Genomic DNA, 27,855 nt, shown 5'->3' on the forward strand with positions numbered 1-27,855 from the left:
TCCACTTTTCCAAACATTATTTATTGTATCATACACATTTACAAACAGTGCGCTGGCAGGAACCCGTGTACACACACTTAATGTAGCAAGAAGATTGCAAAAGGCAGGCATGGAGTAAATCTGTGTGTATGTTGCTGGCTGTCCCCTGTGCCATCCCCAGATTTGCAGACTGAGCCGTGTGCAAGGAGATCTTACATTCTCAGAGGACCTGACTGTCCTGGCAAAGTGTATACGTCTAGAACTGAAACTGATCGGCTGAGTTGGTCAAGCTGCATCTCATGAATGTGTGCATTTTGGTCAATGAATGAGAATGAGAGTGCCAAGTGATGGCTGAGGGCACAGGGCACATGGAGAACTGAGCAAGTGTCTGGACAAAATTAAGAGAACTTCCCAGTGGTAGGTGATTTGGGGGTCACAGGGACAACCACCAGACATTTGAGAGCCATACTGCATTTGGACTGTTAAGTGGATGTGCACTTCATAGAAAATTAAAATTCTTAATTAAATAATGTCCAGTTCAAAAAATGAGAGTATTACTGCACCCGACTCATGTGGCCATCCCAGGATGATCAAAGTTAGACTTTGTTTTTTGTGTACATGGACATTGTAGCTCAAGCAGCTTGCTAACATCACTCAAAAAGGAAACGCATGGCCTGGCATTGACTAAAGGAGGCTGCCAAGCAGTGTAAGCCATGTAGCCAGAGCTCTTGTTATGACTGCATTTACAGTACAGGACATTATTACACTAAAGAAATGTGACACAGAGGGGTGCTTGGCTTCATCTCAGTTACAATACCTCAGTTTGAACGAGGGGAAGCAAAATACAAACAGATTGTTTGTGAGCTCCCTCTACCACCCACCGGCCCTTAGCCCACCAAGGTCCTCGGCTGTAGACATGTGATCTGCAACACTGCCAGTGATGTCTATAATTCACATTTGTTTGGTCGTTACATTAATAAAATGCAATCATAAACACACATTGTATAAGCAGGCATCCTCCTTGACTCCTCGGTGAACAGGCTAGACAATGTGTTATGGTCCCCTGGGAGCCACTAGTGTGTCCCCACATACCCCAAATCTGAGTAGTCCCATACTCCACTCCCGTCTGCGCTAATCCTGGGACCCCGAACTTGACCGGTGGAATCCTTCTGTGCTATGTGATGCTCGACCCACCATCTCCTGTCCCCACTCTCGATGGCTGGACTCCTGTAGGCCTCGCCCTTTGGTCTCAATGGGCAGGGCACAAGAGGCAATGGCGGCCAAAACGCAGCAGCAACAGTATACAGAGAGCGTGAGATAAACAGAAGATTCTAGCATGACCTGGGGAAGCAGAAAACAGAAAAAAATGAGGGGTAAGATTGCTGTAGGATTATCTGTCATGTCCCCCTACACATTGAACTGTATACTGCAGGACACCCTGTGTGATTGTCAGAAGTGTAACTAACTGAAGTTGTAGGAATAAGGATATTATTACTTGGATCATTTACATTTGTAAATTTCTCTGGATAAAAGTGTTGACTAAATGAATGTGAATGCTATTTAATATATAATGTACACTCACTAGCCATTTTATTAGGTACACCTGTTTAACTGTTTGTTAACACAAATATCTAATCAGCCAATCACATGGCAGAAACTCAGTGCTTTTAGGCCTGTGGATATTGTCAAACCAACCTGCTTAAGTTCAAACTTAGCATTAGAATGGGAAAGAAAGGTGATTTAAGTGACTTTCAATGTGGCATGGTTGTTGATGCCAGATGGGCTGGTCTGAGGATTTCAGAAACTGCTGACCTACTAGGATTTTCACATACAACCATCTTTAGGTTTTACAGAGAATGGTCCAAAGAAAGGAACACATCCAGTGAGCGGCAGTCATCTGGGTGAAAATGGCTTGTTGATGGCAGAGGTTAGAGGCGAATGGCCAGACTGGTTTGAGATGACAAAAAGGCAACAGTGACTCAGATAACCATTAGTTATAACCGAGGTATGCAGGAGAGCATCTCTGAATGCACAGCACGTGGAATCTTGAAGCAGATGGGCTACAGCAGCAGGAAACCACACTGGGTGCCACTCCTGTCAGGTAAGAACAAGCAACTGAGGCAATAATTCACACAGGCTCACCAAAATAGGAGATTAGAAGATTGGAAAAATGTTGCCTGGCCACATGAGCCTTGATTTCTTTTGCGACATTTGGATGGTAGGGTCAGAGTTTGGCGCCAACAAAATGAAACATGGATCCATCCTCTCTTGTATCAACAGGGATATTTTCTTAGCATGCTTAGGTCCCATTAGTACCAATTGAGCATCTTTTAAATGCCACAACCTACCTGGGTATTGTTACTGACCATGTCCATCCCTTTATGACTGCAGTGTACCCATCTTCTGATAGCTACTTCCAACAGGATAACGTGCCATGTCAGAACAGATCATCTCAAAATGGCTTCTTAAATATGACAGTGAGTTCACTGGAATCAAATGGCCTCCAAAGTCCCCAGATCTCAATCCAATAACAGCACCTTCCAAATGTGGTGGACAGGGAGATTCGCATCAGGGATGTGCAGGTGACAAATCTGCAGCCACTGCGTGATGCTAGCATGTCAGTATGGGCCAAAATCCCTGAGGAATGCTTCTAGCACCTTGTTGAATCTATGCCATGAAGAATTACAGAAGTTCTAAAGGCAAAAAGGGGTCCAACTCAGTATTAGTAAGGAGTACCTAATAAAGTGGCCGGTGTGTGTATGTTTCTGACGCTTTTGATGACTCAATGGCCAACTGTTTGACAGTTACATTCGGCAGTAGACTCCAAAAACAACCTTCCTTTAATTGTTCTATTTCAGCCAGGGTCTCCCAACCTCCCCCCACCAGTTGGGGTTTAAATCTTTGTTTTATATCTTCTTTGTTCATGTTAATATTGGAAATTATATCAGAAATATGATATTACCCCAAACTAATAAAACACATTAAGTATTGTTTGGTGTCTTTGTGTATAATCTGCCATTTTAATGTGCCTTGTGTTTTGTAGGTGGTTCCCCAAGAGGCAGGGCCACCTGCCCATCACCACTGGAGATTGCCCTGTAAGGGCGAGGGACTCCCACTGTTCCTGGCAGTTCGACTGAAAGCCCTAGGAAGTGTTGTGTTACTGTGATCTTGTAAGTTTATTGTGATTTTTGGGATTTTGATGTCATGCTGTTTTTGATTTCATTCTGGCTTTGTTGTTTTGGGTGAATACTACTGCCCTTGTTCTCCACAGACTTATTGAAGAGCATTTGTGTGAAGAATAAATCTTTTATAAAGAAACTATATGGCCCTTTTCGTATTTAGCTGAGGGTTAGGACAGGATTTCCCCCTCTGGTGGGTATTTTTAGAAGTGTTTTTGAGAATTGCATACTTTAGGACTCCCAGTCGAAAAAAACATCTTATGATTAATTGATTTTTTTGGGGTCTTTGAAATGGAAACATAAATAAATACGCAGAATTTGTGGAAACTACAGGCTTCCATCAAATAGTGCTGAAGTAATCCTGTGAATTTCTGGGCCACCACTGCTGGGTGTTATGTGCACCCCAGCACTCCACACCTTGATGGAGTAGACTGGGCCTTCACTTGTTTTGTCCATGACTTACTGGGGAGCAGAAGAGCACAAATGGACCAACATGTCACCATGTGTAGATTTCAAAGTAGACAGCAATAACACACTGTCTACCATCTCTGGAGCCATTCTAGCTGAATCTCATTTGCAGGACCATGCAGCTCTGGGGTGCTTGATGTTCAGATTGTGACTAACCAAAGGATGCTAATGATGAGCTTCTGTTTTATTCCAAGCAAACTGAAAGAATCAAAGGTGTCATGTACTCCTCAGGTATGAGGACTCTAACTGACCTGAGCAATGAAGGGTGTGATGAGAGCACCAACTCGAGCCATCCCACTGCATGTCCCCAAACCCAAAGCTCGTGTGGCTGTGGGGTAGACCTGTGGGATAAGGTGACATCATTATTATTACGATTACAACATATTCCCATATATGCTCTCAGTAGATGCAGACCACAGTAGTGGAAAATGTTATTGATATTAAATGTGGTCAGTGACCTATAACTACATGCGACATAAGGTTGAAGAGGACCCTCCAGCCCCACTCCCAACTACAGAACATCTGCCCACTCCCTTGAACAACAAGGGTGCTATAGGAAACACTATTGTTACTTATTATAACACACCATAGTGTTTTCATACCTGCTGAATCCAATTCAGGGTCATAAGGCCTGAAGTCTGTATTAAACTGGGTAACACATTTTTTAAATTTGGTTTGCTTCCTGCAAAGTTGTTCATGATTATGATAAATAGCTTCAAGCTGAACACAAGCATACTAAATTGACTGTATCATGCAGGAATTCAGAGAAGCAAGAAATTAACATTTCTTGAATTTAGTGTGTTTAGTCACTTAATGATGCTGACACATTAGTTCAACTGAGCTAAAACGTTTTGCTGCTGATTTTCATGGGTACTCTGCCTATGTTGCTTCCCGTTTCAGTGTCCAACAACAGTCGCCCAGCATCGATGGACTCCACTTTCCCTGATACTACATTTCCATTGATGCAATGTCCTGGTGAAACCTTTAACTAAGAGTGTCAATAACTTCACCAAGGTTAGCAGGGAGGAATGTGAATGCAGAAAATGAATCTTTTGCGACATATTATACTTCATGGTATTGTACGCTTGAAGCAAGTTATCAACCAGCTGAACATAGCCTGGTGCTCTGTAGTTGCCAAGAAAATTTTCATCTACATCCTTGAATGCCTTCCATGTCATTTTCATCAGGCCACACAAGCAGATCTTCGAGCTGCTTGTCACTGATGACGTCTGATTAGAGGACCATCAAAAATGCCTTCCTTAATCTTGGCATCAGTTATTTGTAGAAACATCTGCCTCACATACTGAAATTGTTTACCTTCCTTGTTCATTTTTCATTTGTTTTATATGGAGAGGAGGCAAAAATCTTTGTTGGGTTGACATGTGCTACACCTTTCTGCTCTTATTGAGCGACCAGATGTTTTTAATATAATGAGACCCCTTAGAATGGCTGTCCCAGTCACAAAGGAAACAACAGTACTTGGTATATCTGAGCTGTAGTGCTACTACTTTTAGATCAACGCAGATATTGCAGTTGTAGTTGCTCTATTGTGTATGCATGCTTATAAAATGCGAGAAAATCACAAAAAAATTGGCAATTACAATATAAACACTTACATTTAAAGGTGATTTTTGTGATCAGCAGACCAAAATCCATAAAATACACCCAAAAGTATTTGGGAAACAAAATCTTCATTGACTAGCATTATCATTATTATTATTATTATTGTTATAGAGGGAATTATAATAGTATGGCTAAAGCCTCCTCACCTCAGGAGTGTAAACATAAGCTGCTTGAAATCCCCCAGAAATAAATGCTCGTGCAATAAACAGAAAGACTGTGAGTGCCGTCCTGTGGGAAACATAAAACAGACCATATAATAATGAAAACATTTATCTAGCAAAATTTACCATGCACATAGATTACTTTGTGGAGATTAAGATATATTACTGCCTGCTCTGAGGCGACTTGGCAGTATGCCACACTAACGGCCAGAGAACGTCACCTCTCATATACGTAACAATATCCTTTTCATAAACCTTTATTAAGTAATTTAGAGTCTCATATGAAAGAGGCATCTTATTTTTTTAGTTTTGGAGGAGATTACCCTTTGTGAAACACACATGTATGCCTTCCTTTCAGGATAAAATTTATATTCTGAAAATGAAACTGCACTTGAGGAAGCCTGATGGATTTAAGCCTCAGGTAGTCAACACAGTTCAACTGCTATAATATGATCAGCCCACCTAAAGTCATCTTCACAGAACATTTTAAACACAGATGTACACCTCAGAAGGTCACAATGGGAACACAGGGAGGAATTCTCACCTTCCTACGCAGGCAAATAAGAGCAGAGTGCAGGATGAAAAGACAACAAAAGACAGTGCCATTGTTTTCTTGCGGCCAATCCGATCAATTATCCAAAGCGTAACGAGCACTCCTGTCAAACAGATGAACGGGTTATATTTAGTAAAGTGTGTGATGAGAGGTCACTGAAATAAAATGGAACAGTAAACACAAAACAGGGATTAGCAGAAGCTGGAAAGAAGTCTGTTTACAATTAATAACAACCAAAATGGTCTGTAAAGTGAACCTCTTTCGAAAAATATTTAAAATAAATAATTCATGTTGACTATCACTAAAAAAAAACATAATCAGATTAACAAAGATTTCATTTAGACATTTAACAAATGAGGCATCTAAAATTCACTTCCAAGCTGACACTGTTATCTGCCCAGTCTAAAGTCTTAGATTATTTTGGTATCCTTACATGTCCAAATGCCCACCCTAGGATGACATCTTTGAAGGTTCACTCTGGGTGTCCTTACTTCTTAAAAAGATTTTCTCTAACTAGCTAAGTGACTCTTCACTACTCTGATGGGTGTTCATTATTTGTGTGTTTCTGTTGCACCATGAACCGTGTCAGTAGAGGGCAGTTCCACAGCCTTTAAAATGTTAATTCAAGCACTCCTTCCCTACTCATATTGCTCCTTTACACTCTAACTGCCATTGGTACGCCAAGTGCTGTTCTGCACCTTGCAGTTTTAAGATTAGCAGCTCCATTTTGTGTACATGTCTAATCCACGGAGAACACTTAGCACTGCTAATTGTCTAAACTCGCTAAGATGGAAGAACTACTGACTAAGACCTGTGAGGAAATAAGCAAGTGAGAGTCTGTGGGGCAGAGCCATGTGTGTCGGAGCTACATAAAAGTAGCCATGTTAGCAGTTTCAGCTTCAAGAAACAAAGACAACACAGCCTTTGAGCAAATTTAATTCACTAAATTCATTTGGCCATTCTACAAACTAGGGAGTTGGTTGAGCAGTCAAGCAAATGGAGGGTGTGTACTGTGTAGTGGCACAAACAAAGTGAATCAGCAAATTTTGCTAAGAAGGTAAATAACTGACTTAAGTTGGACTTGTGAGGCCATGGCACACACAGCTTGTGAATAGTAATGTTATAAAGACCAATAAAATGATTCACAAGTGTCATAAAGAAACTGCTAGTTATTATTGACAAGGGGTTGACAGTTATTATTTATGATCTGCAGGAAGAATCTATATAATTGAATAATAGCTAATCACACCGCTCTATAATTGAATAACAGCCAATCACACATCTCAATAATTGAATAACAGCCAAATCACACCCCTCTGTTGGCATCATAGCATGAAAATAGAGAAAGTAAAAACTGCTACTGGCCATAAACATATTACAAATTGTTTTGGAAATAATGTTTTTTCTGTTTTTACAAATACAGTATTATAAAACCCTCAATCTACTTCAGAAGCTTCTTCTGGCAGCCCTGGCACAGGACTGAAATCTACTGGAATACAAATAATGTTACAAGAGATGACAGAAGTCAGTGCTGCTGATAACACCATTTAACCAGACTTGCCAAAAAGTGGTGACGGACTGAGAATTGTATATAATTCAGTTAAAACTGACAAATTTGTAGCTGCCTAGAGTCACCAGTTTCACTTTATTTTGTGCTGCATAAGAAGAATGCAGGGGACTGCACACTGAATTTCTTTTTTTATGTGTATTTCTCTACAAAGCAGTGGATATGTGTGTGTTTTGGTAGTTAGTTCATGCACCTTGACTTTTTTTAATAAATTAGATATGCTTTAACTTGTTCATGTGTTCAGTTGCACTTTTTAGTGATTTTTTTTCTTTCTGCAAGATCTTTGTATAAAACATGACACTGTAAATCAGTTAAATCCACTTGACTTAATAGCAACAGATATATTGTCACAAATTTCATGTTGTTAGCACCCTTTCCTTGAATTGTCCTAAAGTGTCTCTAGGTGCAATAAGACTATTCCAAAGGTGACTGGCCTAGTGTGCTTATACACTGTGAACTCACATCGGTCAGACCTGTTTAAATGTATTGACATTACCAAAATTAAAAAAAAACAAACTGTCAGTATAATGGGTTGGGTGACATCATTTCCCTCTGAATGCCCTGCATGGTCCTGCTAAGATGGAAGGTGTGAATTTTCCATCACAGAGTACATAGTGGAGCTCACCTACCTGGAAATTCGGACAGCGTGGTCCACAGCAGGTCCTTGTAGTCATTCTCTGTCAAGTATTTACATTCAAGGCCGCACCGTGGCTCCATTGTCCTCCTGCCTTTGGATGCTGCTAAAACACAAATCACTGATGATCCTTCCAGCTACCTACATGCTGGTCTGTTGTTATCCTCATGTGATTATCAGGTATGCATGGTGACTTGGCTGGCATTCATTTTATTAGAAATGATTCACTGGTCCCAGTTTTGACAGGATAAGGGATGGGTACATGAAAACAGTTGCAATGGAATACAAAGCTAATTGAAAAACACACTCTTTTGACTTCTGTATGAGCAATGACATCTGGTTCAGATGAAGTCCATCATTTTATACAAACAGGCCTTTAAGACCAATTAACACACTACCTTTACATCACTTTTCAACACAATTGTCCATTTTCACTTTTATTCATGTTTTTTGTGGAATCCGCACTACAGGACATAACCTAAAATTTTCATCTCTAATTAATATAAATCAAGGTTGTGGGTAGAGGAGCTTCTCCCTGCAATTTCAGTCACAACACCAGCATATCACAGAGATCACTTGTGCACACATACAGTGGTGTGAAAAACTATTTGCCCCCTTCCTGATTTCTTATTCTTTTGCATGTTTGTCACACAAAATGTTTCTGATCATCAAACACATTTAACCATTAGTCAAATATAACACAAATAAACACAAAATGCAGTTTGTAAATGGTGGTTTTTATTATTTAGGGAGAAAAAAAAATCCAAACCTACATGGCCCTGTGTGAAAAAGTAATTGCCCCCTGAACCTAATAACTGGTTGGGCCACCCTTAGCAGCAATAACTGCAATCAAGCGTTTGCGATAACTTGCAATGAGTCTTATACAGCGCTCTGGAGGAATTTTGGCCCACTCATCTTTGCAAAATTGTTGTAATTCAGCTTTATTTGAGGGTTTTCTAGCATGAACCGCCTTTTTAAGGTCATGCCATAGCATCTCAATTGGATTCAGGTCAGGACTTTGACTAGGCCACTCCAAAGTCTTCATTTTGTTTTTCTTCAGCCATTCAGAGGTGGATTTGCTGGTGTGTTTTGGGTCATTGTCCTGTTGCAGCACCCAAGATTGCTTCAGCTTGAGTTGACGAACAGATGGCCGGACATTCTCCTTCAGGATTTTTTGGTAGACAGTAGAATTCATGGTTCCATCTATCACAGCAAGCCTTCCAGGTCCTGAAGCAGCAAAACAACCCCAGACCATCACACTACCACCACCATATTTTACTGTTGGTATGATGTTCTTTTTCTGAAATGCTGTGTTCCTTTTACGCCAGATGTAACGGGACATTTGCCTTCCAAAAAGTTCAACTTTTGACTCATCAGTCCACAAGGTATTTTCCCAAAAGTCTTGGCAATCATTGAGATGTTTCTTAGCAAAATTGAGACGAGCCCTAATGTTCTTTTTGCTTAACAGTGGTTTGCGTCTTGGAAATCTGCCATGCAGGCCGTTTTTGCCCAGTCTCTTTCTTATGGTGGAGTCGTGAACACTGACCTTAATTGAGGCAAGTGAGGCCTGCAGTTCTTTAGACGTTGTCCTGGGGTCTTTTGTGACCTCTCGGATGAGTCGTCTCTGCGCTCTTGGGGTAATTTTGGTCGGCCGGCCACTCCTGGGAAGGTTCACCACTGTTCCATGTTTTTGCCATTTGTGGATAATGGCTCTCACTGTGGTTCGCTGGAGTCCCAAAGCTTTAGAAATGGCTTTATAACCTTTACCAGACTGATAGATCTCAATTACTTCTGTTCTCATTTGTTCCTGAATTTCTTTGGATCTTGGCATGATGTCTAGCTTTTGAGGTGCTTTTGGTCTACTTCTCTGTGTCAGGCAGCTCCTATTTAAGTGATTTCTTGATTGAAACAGGTGTGGCAGTAATCAGGCCTGGGGGTGGCTACGGAAATTGAACTCAGGTGTGATACACCACAGTTAGGTTATTTTTTAACAAGGGGGCAATTACTTTTTCACACAGGGCCATGTAGGTTTGGATTTTTTTTCTCCCTAAATAATAAAAACCATCATTTAAAAACTGCATTTTGTGTTTATTTGTGTTATATTTGACTAATGGTTAAATGTGTTTGATGATCAGAAACATTTTGTGTGACAAACATGCAAAAGAATAAGAAATCAGGAAGGGGGCAAATAGTTTTTCACACCACTGTACATGCTGGGCCATTTTAGAATTGCTAGTTACCTTAATATACAAGCATTTAGGAATGTGGAAGAAAAATCCACACAGACCCAGGGAGCCTGTACAGAAACCACCTAGAGAGCAACCGGGATCCTGAATCTGGGAGGCAGCGGTGCTAACCACCATGTCTCCATTCTGCTCCATTTCATATGACTTGTTTAGACAATGAGCCGCCCTCTCCAGTCCCCTTTTTTGCCTCTGAGGGGCTGTGTGGAAAAAGGATGAGATGTTTTTGGCCATTTCTGAACCACATTCAAACACTGACAGTGAACACATCATCTTATGTTGCATTGACTTTCAGGGCACCACTGGTCAGAGAGGGTATACCACCTCTTAATGGCGGCTACTTGCCAACACTTTCATTCGTAAGCATTACTAAATACAGTAACAGTGAAAGGAGACTCTTACAATGACCTAAAGCAATCATATGACATCCTAATTAGTACAAAAGCTGTGTTGAAGGCTCACCAACCCTTTCATAATGGACGCTGGGGTTGTTGCTTAAGACAATGCTGTTGTCATCAGCGAGAAATCACTTCAGACCCCACCATTTTCATATCCTTACTTGTGGCAAGTGTAGTGAGGGACAGTGAGGCTGAACACGGATGAGAAGCCTGCCGCTGCATCATAAAGACCATTTCTTCAAATGGGCATGACGGTGGTCCCTTTAACTCCACCGGTTCCACTGCTGCTTACTGCTTAAGAGGCCTCAGATTCACAGCCAGCGGTCAGCCCCCAACTGTCAACCTAAAAGTAGAAACCAGTTCTACCCAAGGATTGATCGCTATGGCTATCCTGGTGGCTAACAGGGTTCTCCATTTTATTAAATGGTTTTTAGCCTTAAAAGGGATAATCAGAGTGTGTCTTATGGAAATACAGGAAAAAATCAGAAAATTAGTCTGTCACTCACCGCTGCAGATATCCCCAGCTTGAAAAAGCTCAGTGGTCAGCAAAACCAAACCATAGTATGAAAAGGCATTGGAGAACCTGGAAGAGAAGGACAGGAAAGTGTAACAAGGCCATGCTGATATGGAGGCCAGAAGGGGCGACTTTGCTTAAAAAGTTTGCTTAAAGGTATTTGAAGAATATGCCATTAACAATCTATGTGTGACAGAATTACTATCCATAGCCCACATGAGCCAACATGGACAGACACTCCACTCCTAAATTATTAGCAGGTTTCAATGAATAAATAAAAGCAGATTCTCACGACTTTAAGCGGACAGTTAAGCCATCACTGCATTCTATGTTCTTGCCTTCTGTATATGTATTTTAACATCTTCCTGATTCCTTCTCAGATACCAGGTTGGATGAAATTACCACTTAGATTGCTACAAAATGACCTGTAAAATCTTCCTATGAATGGATGTGGAGAAGCTGAAGTTGTCATAATAACACAGACAGAAAAGCAGAGATGTATGTGGCAATTCTCACTCTGATTTTAAAGAACTCCTAGTATTCATTCATTACAAGCGCCCTGTTCAACTTAGACTTCTGGAGTTTTTCCTGCTCAAACAAATCACAATTTTTTCATGTGGTCTATGAGTGCAAATAATTAATTCAGCCTGCACAAGATGGATGGCTTGTCTTTACCTGTATTCAAGGTATACAAATCTTGTGCCATGCATCCACTTCCTCACCAGGGACTGAAATACTTGGTGGTCAACTGGCACTTTTGGGCGTAGATTTGCCAAAGCAGGTCAACTGCATTAGACTCTGGGAGGAGGTAGCATAGTGATTAAGCCTTTGGACTTCAAACCCTGAGGTGGTGGGTTCAAATCCCCCTATTGACACTGTGTTACCCTGAGCAGGTCATTTCACTTGTCTGTGCTCCAGTTGGGAAAAAAAAGAAATGCTACCAAATGTATCTCATATTTTGCAAGTTACCTCAGATAAAGGTGTCGGCCAAATAAGTAAGTAAATACTGGAACCTCAAAAATACAAAACAATTAGATTTTTCTTTGACCAGGTGCTTAAGTATGTGACATATTTCAAATTGAAATTACAGAGACATGCTGAAGGGGGCAAAATAGGTTTTGCCATTTCTACTGAATGTTATACTTACCAAATAAACCACAGTAGCAAGGTGGTCCAACGGAAATGAGGAGTGAACAGATCACGAATCTTTCCCCGGTCCTCCTGTCAAAGAGAAACAAAATCTGTCCACAATCACGTTTTCTTTTTCTTCTTTTACCATATTTTCCATTTTTAGGGGCAGCACGCTCACCACATAACCCAGACTCTGCCATTTAGGGACATCAAAGCAGTGGTGGTTTTTGGTGGAGGATGACTCAACTGCTTTACTTTGTCCTTCTTTGATGCATTTATCCATTGCTTCATTTTCTTACCTAGTTGTTGCTCCTATTGGGAATGCAGAAGGACGTGACCTGGTCTACATGGTCACAAATGAAAAACTAAGAACTACAACCTACACCTGACCAGCTGCTGTCACGACAGAGACCTCTAATCAATCAAACTGTATTTTACATGACATCTTTAATGGAGCACATCATCAAAACACATAAAAAACAATCATCCTTTATCTTATAGATATTTATCCCTATTTATAATGTCTAGACATTAACAGTGGTGATTTTGAGATACAACATTTAAAATAATTAAACATGTGCCATGAGGTACTGCCTATGAACACACCCATGATGCCCTTGTTCTGTATGCACTGGTTATTCTTCCTTTACTAAACACACAGGCGATGCAGAGCACAGCTTAACTAGCTGCTGTCCTCTCTAAAGCTGGTCCTAGTCCACTGCCCAGTTCTTCCAGGACAGGCTTCAGTATTCGGCATCACTAAACTGGATAAGTGAGTTGGCAAATGGATGGAAGGCTGGATGGAAAAAAAAAAAAGGTGAAATGCACAGTAGACCACAAATATAACTGTTCTGCCAGAATGTGAGATGCAGAAAATTACTTAGTAAGGGACTGGAAAATAAAATACCAGAAAATTAAATGTGAATCAGAAAACTGGCAAAGATTCACAACTAGGAGGTCACACACACACACTGACATCAAGCCAAAAATCAGAACCATACATTTATTCATTCATTAGCCAGGAAGACAACCTAAAGAATAACTCACTAAGACCTTCATGTTCACTCCGTAAACTCGGACGATGAGGAAGTGCTCAGTGTGACCTTTATACTGTCTTGCTGATGACATCTCTTCCAGGTAATTTACTTAACAACACCACAGTTAGAGAGTTTCACTGGGAATGGTAATTAATAAATTAATCAGACAACTTTCACTACAACACTGATTACGCCAGGACACTCCCAGGGGATCATTGTCACCAGCTATCTTCAGACATTACAACATAACTTCTGGCTAGACATGTTTTCTTGAGCAATTTCAAAATGCCACATTTAATTACACTGTTATATATTATTTATTTAAATGTAGTCATCTTCCTGTTGAGTATATTCTGTACAGTATTTGCGTGTTAGCCATTTTGGGCAGGGACTGATCGATCAATCGATCGGTCAACCACAGATGGCTGCTCCTATAATGTAGGGGGTTAGAAGGGATACTCCTAACCTCTCTTGGTAAAATTATATTTTGTCCCATTTCTCCAAATCTTACATGCTTTACTCAAATAAGAACTGAACAGCCATGCTCCTCTGCCTGCTCTGTTGGCAAGTTGTCTGCTGCTTCCACTCAGTTGATTAATGATGTGCTCCTTTGAATGAATATAGTGTAAAGAACCTGACTAAATTAACTGAGCAAGTGTATAAAATTAATGACACAAAATATTACTGAGTACTTCAATGGACTGCAGAGCTGAATCACATTTAAGAAATCTAGACTTATCATTATTTTACTTAGCAGCAATATGCAATTAGGCTCTATTGTAAGGAGCAGCATGGCTAACAATGGAGTCCAGTGTGCCGATGGTGAACAATCGTAAGAGAAATCATCTAAGCAGCCAGCACATTGTACTGCACAGCTAATCTCTACTCACCTGTCTGGCTACAATTAATTTCCCAAGGGGCATGGGAGCTCCATTCTCTGTGGCAATGCGTTTCAATGTGGCAAGAGCCTTTTCTTGATTTCCAGTAAGCACATCGTACCTTGCACTCTCTGGCAACCACTTTTGGGGGAAAAAAAGACAAGGCTGAACATTAGCATGTATTGTGATACAGTTGGACCACGCTGTAAAAATGTGCTCTACTTACAAAACAAAGGATGGCAAAGAGAAGGAGTGGCAAGGTGGACAAGAGTAGCAGCCATGTCCAGCCCAATCTGGGCATAACCAAGATGGCCAGCAGTACTTCAAACACTGTTCCTAGTGCCCAGAACACCTGTTACAAATCAAGGGAAGAGTATTAGAATGGGAGGAGATGCACCAATCTTTTAATATCTTCAAAGTAATTTTGTGTAGTGTTGGTTTTCTAAATATTGTAATTGTGAGGTATTTTTTTTTATTGTATGCTGCTAAGTGCTGAGGTTGTTGCTGCTTTACGAGACCCAAGATTCATGTCAGGCATCCCAGAATGCTTTGGCTGTCTACTTGTAAGCTATAGCATAGCTCAGTCATAAATGCATTTACTGTAGGTGGTACTGTCCAAAGTGTAAAACAGAACTACATTAAGCTAGAAATGGTGCTCCAAGTGTTGTGTCTGTGTGTACAAATGAAGACATGCCGACCTGTATTTTTACAATAATGTCTGTCTCTGATTGTCTGTGCAACTCACAATGGTTTATTGTATTAGAACTGCAGTCTAGCAAGTAGTAAAAAGATTAGCCTTACCTCTATTAGCAAGATACACTTGGCTCTAGATTTCATGGGCAGGAATTCAGCATATAGCGTCACTCTGGGGGAACGAATGAGGAAAGCAACAATCAGACATCAAAAAACAGCCTCCTTTAATGAGTCAATCAAACCTCACTTTTGGTTAGCACCATCATGAGGAGCTTTGAAAAACCAACAAGGATGCAACATGAAGTAATAGAAGATTACAAAGCATATTTCACTGGTTTATAAGGAGTAACCAGCAAAGACAGATATGCTGGGGTGGGTAAGTTTTAAAAATGCTTTAATGTCTGACTGAAAGATGACTGAGGGGTCATGGATTTGTGGTCATGCTCTGTTATGCATACTACTGAAAACAGAACTCTCACAAGATCAGTTGAATGGCAGGAGATTACTTAATGCTGAAAGTGCATCAATTGCTCAGGAAAATGATGATATTTAGAATTACCTCTGCATAAGACCTACACACTATCACTGATCAGCAAAATCCTCAAAAGTTCATGGATTCTGACATTTGCACTGGGGTCCATTAACCCACTCTAGAAAAGTACAATATGATCTTACGTCACTGAGAGGTGCTGGCGGGCCATCAGTTAGGTGGAATTTAAAAATCGACAAAACAACGACGCAAACCCTTCAAAACTAAAGAACCTTGTGACAGCCTAGTAGGGAGCTGCTACTCGAAATCTTCTAGAAGGTGACTTAAAACTGCCTTAAATAGGCCAATATCACCAACAAAATATTAACATAACAGACAGACTGGCATAGGGACACTAAACAATACATGTTCACTGGGCATTTTGTGTGTGCGTATAGTTCTAGGTCTTGAAATGGTTTTACACTTTCTTTATACCATTTGGCACTGTGTTTCATCTTCCATGTAGCTGCTATATAAAATATTATTTATCTATCCTTATATAGAACCTTGAGTATCTATCTATCTATCTATCTATCTATCTATCTATCTATCTATCTATCATTAAATAGCACCCTTCATATCTGTCTGTCTATCTAAAAATAGATATCATCCACTCTGTGTATCCATCAACCTGTGCTTTAGGCATGTACAATTCATTACTGTATTCAAAATTACTATTTATGTAATTGTTACATATTAAACATGAAATTACAATGAAACTGAACATTAGCCACGGTTCAGATATGGAATAATTTTAATTACTATAGTAATAAAAATGCGTCCATGTATTATACAGTCCACTATGTTAAATTATAAATGAATGAAAAAAGTAGTGGAATGTCTGTGAATGCTAATGAGTGTAACCAGTTATTAGGAGTCCCTGAGACATACTGTATTATGCAATCCATACCATTTCTTGAGTGTATTTTTGTTTTAGACATCCGTCAACCCCAGCCATCTTATTTCTCGAGGCTTGCAATTTGGCAGGTCTACTTACGACTGAGGAACACCTCCAATCCCGACTCCCACCAGGCCCCTCAGGAAGAGGATCCAGCCATACACTGGGGCGAAGGCGCTGAGTACTCCATAGTACAGTGTCCACAGCACGCTGATCTTTAACCCCTGTCAATGACACACATGCTGTTTAGAGGCAAACGCTCAAGAATCTTCAATCCTTTTACAACTGAGAACAGGTAGGGTAAGCTCATAGTTTAGATAAACAGAGAAATAATTATGAAAGGCATTAGATAGATAGATAGATAGATAGATAGATAGATAGATAGATAGATAGATAGATAGATAGATAGATAGATAGATAGATAGATAGATAGATAGATAGATAGATAGATAGATAGATAGATAGATAGATAGATAGATAGATAGATAGATAGATAGATAGATAGATAGATAGATAGATAGATAGATAGATAGATAGATGCTTAGGGATTACCCGAAGGGCTCAGATAAGCTGATTACTAACACTACCAGGCAGGAGGGGGCACTGCCGCTAACTGCATCTCTGATGGAGCTGTCACCTGGAGGCAACATCATGTAGGGCACTGGAAGCGCCACCCCTTTCAAGATGGGCTGATATATACAGGGAGCTTGGAGGGGGAAGGACATTTTCTGACCAACTCAGGACACCGAGCCAGAGATGTCACCAATTGATTTGAATCTTAAAGAAGTGTGAGGAGCACAATCTACTTTTGTTTTGTCTGTGTCCCATGAGACACTGTTTTATGTTGAAGTTTTATTATTAAATGGACATTGGCTGGGTTGGTATCCGGGTTAAATTACGCCTCTATGATTCTTTTGTTCAACACAGATAGACAGAAAAGAAGGTGCTATATGATAAATCTAAATAACAAACAACTAAACCAACTCAGACTGGGCCAAATTAAAGTTCTCGCATAACTCAACATGAGTCACTTTGTCACCTTAAAAATACAAACGGCTTTGTTCATAACTTCAAGATGATCTATATGATGTACATACTGTTTTTCTCCCGTACTGGTCTGAAATATTTCCCCACAGCGATGAGCTCAACATCATTCCAATGAAGACAACCTGCAAAAAAAAGAAAAAAAAAAACAAAGGCTGTGAGTGATGCTTCCACACTTCCAAAAGATGGTAACTAAGGTTTAATAAGGCATTAACTCAGTGAAACTGCTGCTTCCTTTTTTCCAGTACAGCAATCCTTACTTATACTATTAAATATTTATCTGATCGATTCATATAGTTTTGCTCCAAAAAAGAAAACATGTAAAAGAATAATAAATGGTTAATTCATTTTTGTAATCTTTTTAATTGCCTGTTAAGTAAATCTGAGTGCCTTTGTCAGGTATCATAATGGTGGCACCAACGATTTCTGTAAATAATTTAGGTTATTTAGGAATATACACAGCATGCAACCCTGTAATTGCTTTAAGTCAATGACCCTCTGCAAGAGTTTTCTAATTAATGGATATGCCCATCACCTCACTTTAAGAGTGTTAATCCAAAAACACTTGCAGTATTCACATTTGTTCATGAGGCAAGGAAGAGGTTAATGTTCACAGCAAGGCGTAAAGTGGAGCTTGACACACGACTGAGCAAACCACAACAAACTTACCGACGTGAGAAGGGCAACTTGCCAGCTGGGCAGTCTCCACTCACAGTGCAGCTGAGGGGCTAAAATGCTCAGGATCATCATCTCCATGGCGTCAGCCATCTGTGCGGAAACAAGCAAAATTAATGGGCATAATTTAAAAATCATTTACATATTCCTTCCTTGATTTTTGTCTTTTTCTTACCACAGACCAGAGATGGACACTTGAACCAGTGACCCCAGTTCCTTTAATTGAACAAATACTTTTCTATCCATTTTTCAGAAATTATTATGAGATTGAGGGTTGCTGTTAACATTGGGTACAAAGTGGGAACCAATCGAGAACAGGACACCAGGCCATCATAGGGCACACTCACCCATACTGGGCCACTTTAGAGTTATTAGATGCCAATGGTGAGAAGTTTCTCTGGGTCCATTCTTCTCTGGTTCACGTCTTTAAACCAAAAGGCAGGCTGTGAACGCGGGGCCTCCATTTTCTTAACCAGTTGAGAAGTCAAGCAAAATGACACCTTTTAATGGCTAATTATAAAGATTACAATATGCAAGCTTTCGAGGCAACTCAGGCCCATTCTTCAGGAGAGATGTAATGACCAGGTGAGTTAAAGGAACTCCCCTTGCCCAAGAAAGCAAGAGGGCTTCTACCTGTAAATGTGAAAATGTTATATTACATAGCATCAAGCTCTCTTTTCAGCCTCACTGGCCCTGACTACACCTAATTAGCACATCCTGGGAATGGAAAACCCCATAAAGACACAACAAACCTCAGATAAAATATCTAGTATGGATTTGAACCTAAGACTCCCAATCCTTGTGCCACACTTAAAGCAAACAAGTAACATGTTTCTCAAGCCTCTATTTAGATCTTATTTTTTATATATAAAATGTCCTCTGTTTCTGCTAAAAAAAGAAACCAGACCTTGTGTATAAACCCCAATTAGGCCAGGTGTATCAGATTTAGGGATTAGTGTCCCAAAAGAAGGGCACAAGTGCCAGGTCTATAAAAATAAACCAAAGGAGAGGTCTGTAACACACTAAGGAAAGAGATAAAGCCAAATGCCCCATGCCTTGAACACAAAGAGACAACATGGTGGGCTCTACAAATGCACCAACTACATGAGCGACTCCCACTTACCCAGGCCAGACCAGTAAGGACTGATAACTTCCACTGGAATTTTCCAAAGCCAATTGCTTCCACAGCATCCTCCACCATAAATGTATCTGCAATGAGAGCAAAAGTTGAATGTGAGATGTCCAGAGACAGCAGAACCATGGTCACCACACTACAAAAAAGCCATAGCAGCACTTGATGCTCTGCAGAGGACAGCAACCAGGTACATCTCATGAATTAAGGACATGTCCTTCTCCATCAGACTCAGAGAATTAAACCTGTTTATTCTCAAGAAAAAGGAGGATATGTGGGGACCTAATTCAGGTTTTCAAAATCCTCAAAGGCATCGCTAAAGCAGATCTAGCAAAATTCTTTCAACTTAACAGTGAATCACGTACTCGAGGATACCAGCGAAATTAATGGGAAGGGCATTTAAGACTGAAGCCAGAAAGCAATTCTTTTCTCAAAGAGTTGTAGGAATCTGGCACAAACTACTGAATCATGGAGTTGAAGCAGAAACCTTGACAAGCTTTAAGACAGATCTGGATGAGATATTGGAACAATTTAGCAACTGGATGAACAAACAGGCTTGATGGACTGAATGGCCTCCTCTCATCTGTCAGATTTCTTATGTCGAATCCAACCAAGCCAGCAAGGTCAATCTTGAATTGAATTTAGACTTGAAACATGTGGAGCAGCATGTCTCAAAAAATGCAAGTCAGAGAACATAAGAGTGATTATGGGCAACTGGCAGGGTCTCAACCCAAGATACCTCCATTTGTGAAACCACAGCACATGACTAATAATTTCATTAGCACATCTGCTCAGGCCCAGGTTCTGTTGTGCTACCTATTACTCCTCCCTGTCTTACCATCAGTGGGGTTGGCAAACTCCTTAGGCACAGCCGATTCATCACCAAGCTCAACATGTTCTAAGTCTCCCCGGACTCCCTCGATGTGAATCTCATGCTCTCCACACACGTGGTCATCCTCTGAACGTGAGCTCTCCCCAGTGCGACGGAACTTCACCACGCTAGGAAACAACAAAAGGAAAAAAGTAATTAACTGTGGACACAGGCTCCCTGTCTGGTAATTTACCTAATGCTTTTTTAGTTTGTCACACATTCTGTGTGTTAAAAAGCAAAAAGAGACAACAGTGACTTCTTCCGGGGTTAAACAAGAGAACAAGCAACCACCACCCCCAAAACACAGACTGTAGTTCAAATCATGTATGAAATCAAATCCCACCACTGAATCACTGTGGGTTTAACACACTCACCCTCCAAATTAGCATTTTCTTGTCACCTTAATAATAATAATAACAAATTTTATTTATATTTTGAAACTTTTCTAACTAACATCCATACTGGGATAATCCAAATTACTCTGTAAGCACATTTTGCACCTGACATTCTTAGTCTTTGAATTATTCCAGAGCTCCATTTGTTTGTCTTTGTGACTCCTGCTCATTGGAGCTCTCTCCCTAGCTGTGTTCATGAGACTCTATTTGTCAGAATGTTAAAGTAAGGCTGGAGACCCATTGGTGCTATTTCAACTTCTGTGCCTACTCGTATTACTTTGAAACTCTCCCTCCTACCACACCACATATGACCATATTGGCAAGAGTTTTACAAGTGCTACCTTGAGTCTCAGAATTTAATATACTAAATGTGTATGTATGCTAAATTCTTCCCTTGGGGCGATATACAGTATCTCACAAAAGTGAGTACACCTCTCACATTTTTGTAAATATTTTATTATATCTTTTCATGGGACAACACTGAAGATATGACACGTTGATACAATGTAGTCAGTGTACAGCTTGTGTAACAGTGTAAATTTACTGTCCCCTCAAAATAACTCAACACACAGCCATTAATGTCTAAACTGCTGGCAACAAAAGTGAGTACACCCCTAAGTGAAAAATGTCCAAATTGTGCCCAATTAGCCATTTTCCCTCCCCGGTGTCATGGTGGTGGGAGTGTCATGGTTTGGGACTGCATGAGTGCTGCTGGCACTGGGGAGCTACAGTTCATTGAGGGAACCATGAATGCCAACATGTACTGTGACATACTGAAGCAGAGCATGATCCCCTCCGTGGGCCGCAGGCCAGTATTCCAACATGATAACGACCCCAAACACATGTCCAAGACGACCACTGCCTTGCTAAAGAAATAGATGGTAAAGGTGCTGGATTGGCCAAGCATGTCTCCAGACCTAAACCATATTGAGCATCTGTGGGCATCCTCACACGAAAGGTGGAGAAGCACAAGGTCTCTAACATCCACCAGCTCCGTGATGTCGTCATGGAGGAGTGGAAGAGGATTCCAGTGGCAACCTGTGAAGCTCCAGTGAACTCCATGCCCAAGAGAGTTAAGGCAGTGCTGGAAAATAATGGCGGCCACACAAAATATTGACACTTTGGGCACAATTTGGACATTTTTCACTTAGGGGTGTACTCACTTTTGTTAACAGCGGTTTAGACATTAATGGCTGTGTGTTGAGTTATTTTGAAGGGACAGCAAATTTACACTGTTAGACAAGCTGTACACGGACTACTTTACATTGTATCAAAGTGTCATATCTTCAGTGCTGTCCCATGAAAAGATATAATAAAATATTTACAAAAACGTGAGGGGTGTACTCACTTTTGTTAGATACTGTATATTAGGATTGGGTGGTATAAACATTTCAAGAAAGTTACCAAAAAGTCAATTTTGAAAGTGGTATCGTACTGGCAGGTCAGTACCATAAGTAAACAGCAGGATTAAGAGCCCTTTTGGTCAGCGCTTTGTTCTTCTGCCATTACATGTGCTGTAATCTCCATAAAGGGAGAACATGCAACTTCTATAAAGATAGGCCAGGATTTGAACCCAGATTCTAGGAGGTGAGAGGAAGCAGGGCTATGTTCTGTGCCAGGCTCCTTCTTTGTTACACAAGATGTGTTCAGGCTGCCTGCTGCTTCAAAGCTAGTAAAGCTCAGGGAATGTTAGCAGTTTTTGATGTGTTAATTACCAGGATCAGCTGGGATAACCGCTAAACACCCCCATGCCACATCACAGGGTGCTGAGCTCTGAAAAGTCTCAAGAATAATATTCAGGATGGCATAATTACTGCGTGTTCACTTTCTATTTTAGGCTGCTTGACTTTTGTCTGTTATACATGGGAATTTGCTCGTTTCGGCAAAAAAATTGATCTGAAGGTAACATGGCTTTCTGTATGGAGTGTGGCCCAGTGGTTAAGTTGTTGGACTCAAAAGCTACAAGGTGGGATGGAGATGCAGTAGTGGGCTCTGCTGCCTTAGAGCAGCACCAGACTGGGTTTGAATTCCAGCTTGGTAAAGGCTCTGTGTGGAGATTTACCTTCCAAGTACCAAATGATGAAATATTTGTTAATTTGTGACTTTTCAGCCCAATATGAGTGTTATGCGTGTGTCCTGTGATGGTCTGGCACCCTGTCTAGGGCTGGTTCCTGCCTTGATCCTGACACTACCAGGAACACCCCCTCTACCACACTATGACAATGAATTGCATTGTATAGATTCAAAAGGATTGGGTGGATGTTACACTGAATGTTCTTTTTTATATAGAATGATTTTATATGATGCAAGTTCAATACTGTTTTGGAAAAGTAAAAATAAACCTGCCTGTGATCCAATATGAACAAAAAATAAAGGAATCTAAGAAGCTAGTATAATTTATTTTGTTCTCAGCAACACCATTTGGCTTCATCTGCAATGAAGGGTGAAATGAAGAGATTTTCATAAAGATTACAGTAGGTCACTTCCAAACACTAATACTGACACCAAATGAACACCTCATTGGACTGGTTCCTGCCTTGCTGCCGAAACCTCCAGGATAGACCCCAGCTTCACACAAGTGGGTTATGACAATACAGGTTGGATATACTGTGGAGCGTAGTTCACAAACATCTGACGAATTAGAGATGCTTCTATTGTAGAAGCTAATTTAGAACTAACAAGATGACACATCTATGTCCATGAATTGATATTAGCGGGGTGAAAATCAATGTAGAGAAGACATCAATTACTGCCTCGCAGGAACAAGCACTTACTTCTAATTACAGGTTGTCCAGTAGGTGCCCTCTAGTATCATAGTACACATGTCACCTGCAATGTGACTCCTGGCAGGTTCTTCCTAACATATCGACATTCAGTAATGCAACAGCGTCAGACATGGGGTCACTGCTTTAAGCAGCTGTGTCAGGTTTTTAAAGATGCCGTGTCCATCCCAAAACGTGTTTAGTATCACCGCTGCACTGTTCACCCAGAATCTGTAATGGCCAGACTAAGCAGACAGTGGTAAAGTGATCCACTGCCTTAGTAGGAAAATTAAAACTGATTGCTAAAATATGATAGTTTACTGCTGTTAGAAACAGAAGCAGAGAGAGCAGATCAAGTCTTTATGCAAAACTGTGGGACAGTTTAAATGTAATTCAGAAATGTAAAGCACCAAACAATTAACTTACAGTAAGTGTCAACCTAAAGTCAAGGTAAAGTTGATTCTTTATTGTCACAGCCATCTGTTTCTTTATTGCCATTCTTATAGAACTGATGAGATGAGCAGGTTTCTATTTATATTATGGTGAGTGGCCAACCATTGGCTAAGGTGTTTGACCTTTCCCATCACTAATGCCAATCAGTGCAATGGCGACAGAAACTGGGAAACAACTGCACTGTGCATTTGCAACTCATCCCTAAATATGTAGCTACTTGTAAACGTATCCACTGTCGTGCTAGTGCTAGAGCCACAGACACATGTAATAACGTACCAGTGTATTAGACAGTAGTATTTTTGGGATGCCTAACTTGCAACCTAACATTTGGTCAATGGTGATAGATAAGTCACACTGGGCTGCATGGTCGGCTTCCATAAGTGCATCTCCTGATGTGGATGATCGACAAGAGCTCTCTCGGTCTGCACACAACTTCATTCTGTCATAGGGTGCACTGAGACTTGTCCATGTCTACCTTTGACTCACTGTAGGAGACCCTTAACCTGACAGTGCTCAAGACTATAAATATAAAGTACTATGAGCTTGTGAAAGTGACAGGAAATGAGAGAAATCCCACAATGCACCTGTGACCCAAGCTTTGTCTAATTACCACCTGGCAAGTGATGCTTTTCCTTCAAATTCTAAAATGCTCCATTTTCTAATTTATAAATAAATCCTGGTAAAGCCTTTTAATCAGTGAATATATTCTAAATATCTCAAATACATGAACAAACCCGGGTATTTTAAATTAAAAATTGAAATTAAAAATTAAATTGTGAATTTCCCCTTGGGATTAATAAAGTATCTATCTATCTATCTATCTATCTATCTATCTATCTATCTATCTATCTATCTATCTATCTATCTATCTATCTATTCTTAAAGAAACACTAGGAAAAAAAAATGGAGAAAGTAAAAGCAGCCAAATGAGATGCGCCTTTATCATCCTTTATTTGTGTCAGATGAGTGGGGCCTTCAGACAGTTGGTTACCTTGCTTCTCAAGGTAAAGCTACTATAATAAGACAGCAATATTTTTAGGCTTTTGATGTCATGGTAACCATGCTTCTTCCTTTAAAAGCACACACTCTGTCCTTGGATTTGTTCTGTTGAATTGATAAACTCCAGGTCTCTGTGACCCTGAAGTTAATGAATGAATGATAATGTACAATTGTTTTTTCCATTTTGTGAGTCGAATGATCCTATGACAACATGTTTTGTTTAGGTGTATTTGGATGTTGGCATCAGCTTTTGCACCTTGAGTCCACTGCTGTTTGGATAGGCTCTGTACCCATCACTCTATATTGGATTAAGTGAGTGTCATGAGGACGGCGTAAAAATATAATGATAAAAACATGTACTTGGAAAAAAATAGTATAGTAACCAATTGTTGCAATTACTATGGCTTAAAATGATAGTCGGCTAGCCTGTGGGAATACAGGTTGGCTTTGATGAAAGGATATTAAAAGGCCAGCACACTCTGGAATGAAAGGGACAGGTAGAATTTTTGGCACCCCTTCTCCCTCCAGGCCGGAATGGGGGCTGAGTCTGTCTGACTGTCTGAGGTATGTTTTATGTCCTAGAGGGGTCCCAAGCACAAATGTCCTCAAAATACTCAAAATGCCCACTAGATGAGAAAATACCATACAATACCTGGCTAGTTACACTAAGGAACATATAGGATCTGTATAAATAAAAGATTTATTTAAACAAACAAACAAAAAAACTGTCAAAGAGTGAAGCTCCAAAGGCACAGCAGGGAGGCAAATAAGGCCAATCATTTGAAAATCAGCACACAAAGTCAAAAAACAGCACAGCAGTCAGAATCTAGATGCTTCACAAACTAATCAAAAAGCAAAATACAAAGGAGAACTTGAGCATGAGCCATGAGCATTTTTAATGAACCACAAGGAACTGTGGGTCGTCCTGCCTTTATAGAGTTGAGGGCAGTCCCTTGACAATGAAAGGCAGGTGGCCCTGCCTCCTGGGGGACCACCCACAACACACATGGAACACAACAGAATACATAACATTTGCATAATGTTGATAAGATTCGCCATGAAATGTGCTGCACGAAGCAATGACAGATATGAGCATCCTCTTTACATTCACCAACTGCACCCATTTAACCCACCTTTTTCTCACTTGTCAAGCAAAGTTTTTTTTGTTTGATTATAACGCATTCATTGATTATTAAAAATGTTCAAGTTTGTGAGGGATAGAGCCTAACAGCATCTAATGCAATGAGGAAACCAATACTGGATCAGAGCCTTGTTGACACAACAATAATATTGTGATTGTAATATTGTGCAAATGCTGCTTTCTGAACCTGCCTTCACTCTTATAATACTGGATCCTTGATAGCACTTTACTGGGTGAACTGGTTCTACTAGACTTGACAAAGAACTGTTTCATTCTGGAAAGGGTTCTTTGGATATAATATTGGTTCTGTGGCATTTGAAAAGGTTCCTAAAACAGAAATCTTTAAAATCTAATAGGCAACACAAAGCTAATAAAACCTGAATTTAGCCTTTGTTATTTCATGCAACAAGAGTCTTTTGAAAGAATACTTTGTTATTTCAGAAATCTGTTATCATCTCTTCATGGCTATTTAAGGAACCTGTTATGGGTTTAAATAAACAGAGGTTCTTTCTGGAACCAAAAATGGTTCCCCTATGGCTTTACTCTAAAGAACCAATTTGGCTCCTTCATTCTTAACAGTGTGCTTGTCTGTGATTTTGGTCACCTTGAAGTCACACTTTAAAAACTGTTATACAATGATAGTGTTTAATCTAAATCTTCTGTTCCAACTGGACTAATCTTAATTCTGCTGCGCTATCATCTCGCACTGCAAGTCTCCTAGAGTCGGGATGTATATCCTCACATGAATCATAAATTCATCTTTACCTAATAAAGTTTGTTTCTTTATAGTTTAATACATACAAAATGATCCTGTATTTGTATACTTTGAATTGTACTCTTGTTTGAATTAAAGAGTGCTCTGTAAAGTGGATATGAACTGAACTACAAATAATGACAAATTTATGCGTACTCAAACATTACTTTCAGCTACAGTGCTGTTTGCAGTGTAAAAGGTGCTATATATCTTCAAGACAGCTTGACATATTCTCTTTGTCTCCTTAGTGATTTATGATGTCTGTTTCATCTCTATCGTGACGATTCAGATCTGTTTACTTCCCTGTGGGGTCTTCCGAGCGATGCAATTTGCAGTGTGTCGTTTGGTGCTGACATACAAATCTTGTCATGTGTAGGAGCTGCCAGCGCCCACATCCCGTGATAGTAAGCTGTGTCTCTCTCTCACACACACACACCCCTCTCCAAGTCATTCCCCACAGATTTCATTCGTGTCACTCCACCCCGCTCACTCCCGGCTTGCCCCGTTCCGTACCTGAAGAAACACCGACACGTACCCGCTGCGTCTGGCGGTCCGTCCTCGCAGGCCCCAGCTCGCCGCATTCCTACATCCCAACCCCGTTCGTTTCCGCGCTGCCTTTATCATCAGACGGCTCTCGACTTACGGCAATTGTCTCAGCTGGAACAAATCCTCGTCCATGGCGATGGCGTCTGTCGGAGGTCTGAGGCGGCGAGCTGTTTCATCGCCGGCGCATCGCCACTTCAGCACCGCCGGATGCTGGACAGCGGCGCTCAAGATGCTCCCAAGCCCGTGAGAGAAGAAGGCGGCTACGTAACTGCGATGCCCGCTCCGTTTAATCCTCCGTGATGCTGCGGACAGGTCTCGGAAGAAGAAAGAAAGCAAGCAAGCAAGCTGAAGGTGGAACCATTCGCTGTGAGCTCTTTTATTCCAGGCGACGAGTAAAAGGCGAATAAGGAGGGGTGGGGTGCTTGGGGAGAGCGCCACTGTGCTCTTGAACTTGCCGGCTTTGTCACCCCGGGAGAGGCGTAACAAAAGGGAGGGATCTATGAGCAAAGTGGGGCCCGAGGTGTTCATCATGAATAAACACTCAGTTCACAATTAGCTGAATTCACGAATCACAAAGGAACACTTTCTGTTTTGTCGA

General features: G+C 40.6%; 2 protein-coding genes across 5 annotated transcripts in view; one reads left to right on the forward strand and one right to left on the reverse strand.

Annotated features, from left to right (window-relative positions):
* LOC114668908 (D-amino-acid oxidase-like) overlaps window positions 1–7,555 on the forward strand; it is a 54,637-nt gene extending 47,082 nt beyond the window's left edge. The window contains exons 11-12 of one of the 2 annotated variants that reach the window (XM_051921327.1): window positions 3,023–3,149; window positions 7,414–7,555. In XM_051921327.1, coding sequence (XP_051777287.1) covers window positions 3,023–3,145 — 123 coding nt within the window. In that variant the 3' untranslated portion in view covers window positions 3,146–3,149; window positions 7,414–7,555. The remainder of the gene's footprint in view (window positions 1–3,022; window positions 3,150–7,413) is intronic. The other variant, XM_051921326.1, reaches the window with a different exon arrangement.
* svopa (SV2 related protein a) lies at window positions 1–27,855 on the reverse strand. 3 transcript variants are annotated; one of them, XM_028824926.2, is made up of 16 exons: window positions 27,355–27,855; window positions 20,175–20,335; window positions 19,328–19,413; window positions 18,199–18,297; window positions 17,583–17,654; window positions 16,585–16,709; window positions 15,167–15,230; window positions 14,592–14,717; window positions 14,378–14,506; window positions 12,467–12,540; window positions 11,312–11,388; window positions 8,160–8,267; window positions 5,955–6,066; window positions 5,396–5,477; window positions 3,878–3,967; window positions 1–1,320 (listed from the first exon to the last, which is right to left on the reverse strand). In XM_028824926.2, exons 1-16 carry the CDS (start codon window positions 27,786–27,788, stop codon window positions 1,111–1,113), a joined length of 2,049 nt encoding a protein of 682 aa, XP_028680759.2. In that variant the 5' UTR covers window positions 27,789–27,855; the 3' UTR covers window positions 1–1,110. The 3 variants fall into 3 exon arrangements, with proteins under 3 accessions (XP_028680759.2, XP_028680758.2, XP_051777280.1); XM_028824925.2 differs by having other exon boundaries at window positions 8,160–8,270; XM_051921320.1 differs by lacking the exon at window positions 27,355–27,855 and adding an exon at window positions 27,225–27,307 and having other exon boundaries at window positions 8,160–8,270.

This window comes from Erpetoichthys calabaricus, chromosome 18 (genome assembly GCF_900747795.2).
Source record: "Erpetoichthys calabaricus chromosome 18, fErpCal1.3, whole genome shotgun sequence".
Taxonomy (NCBI): domain Eukaryota; kingdom Metazoa; phylum Chordata; class Cladistia; order Polypteriformes; family Polypteridae; genus Erpetoichthys; species Erpetoichthys calabaricus.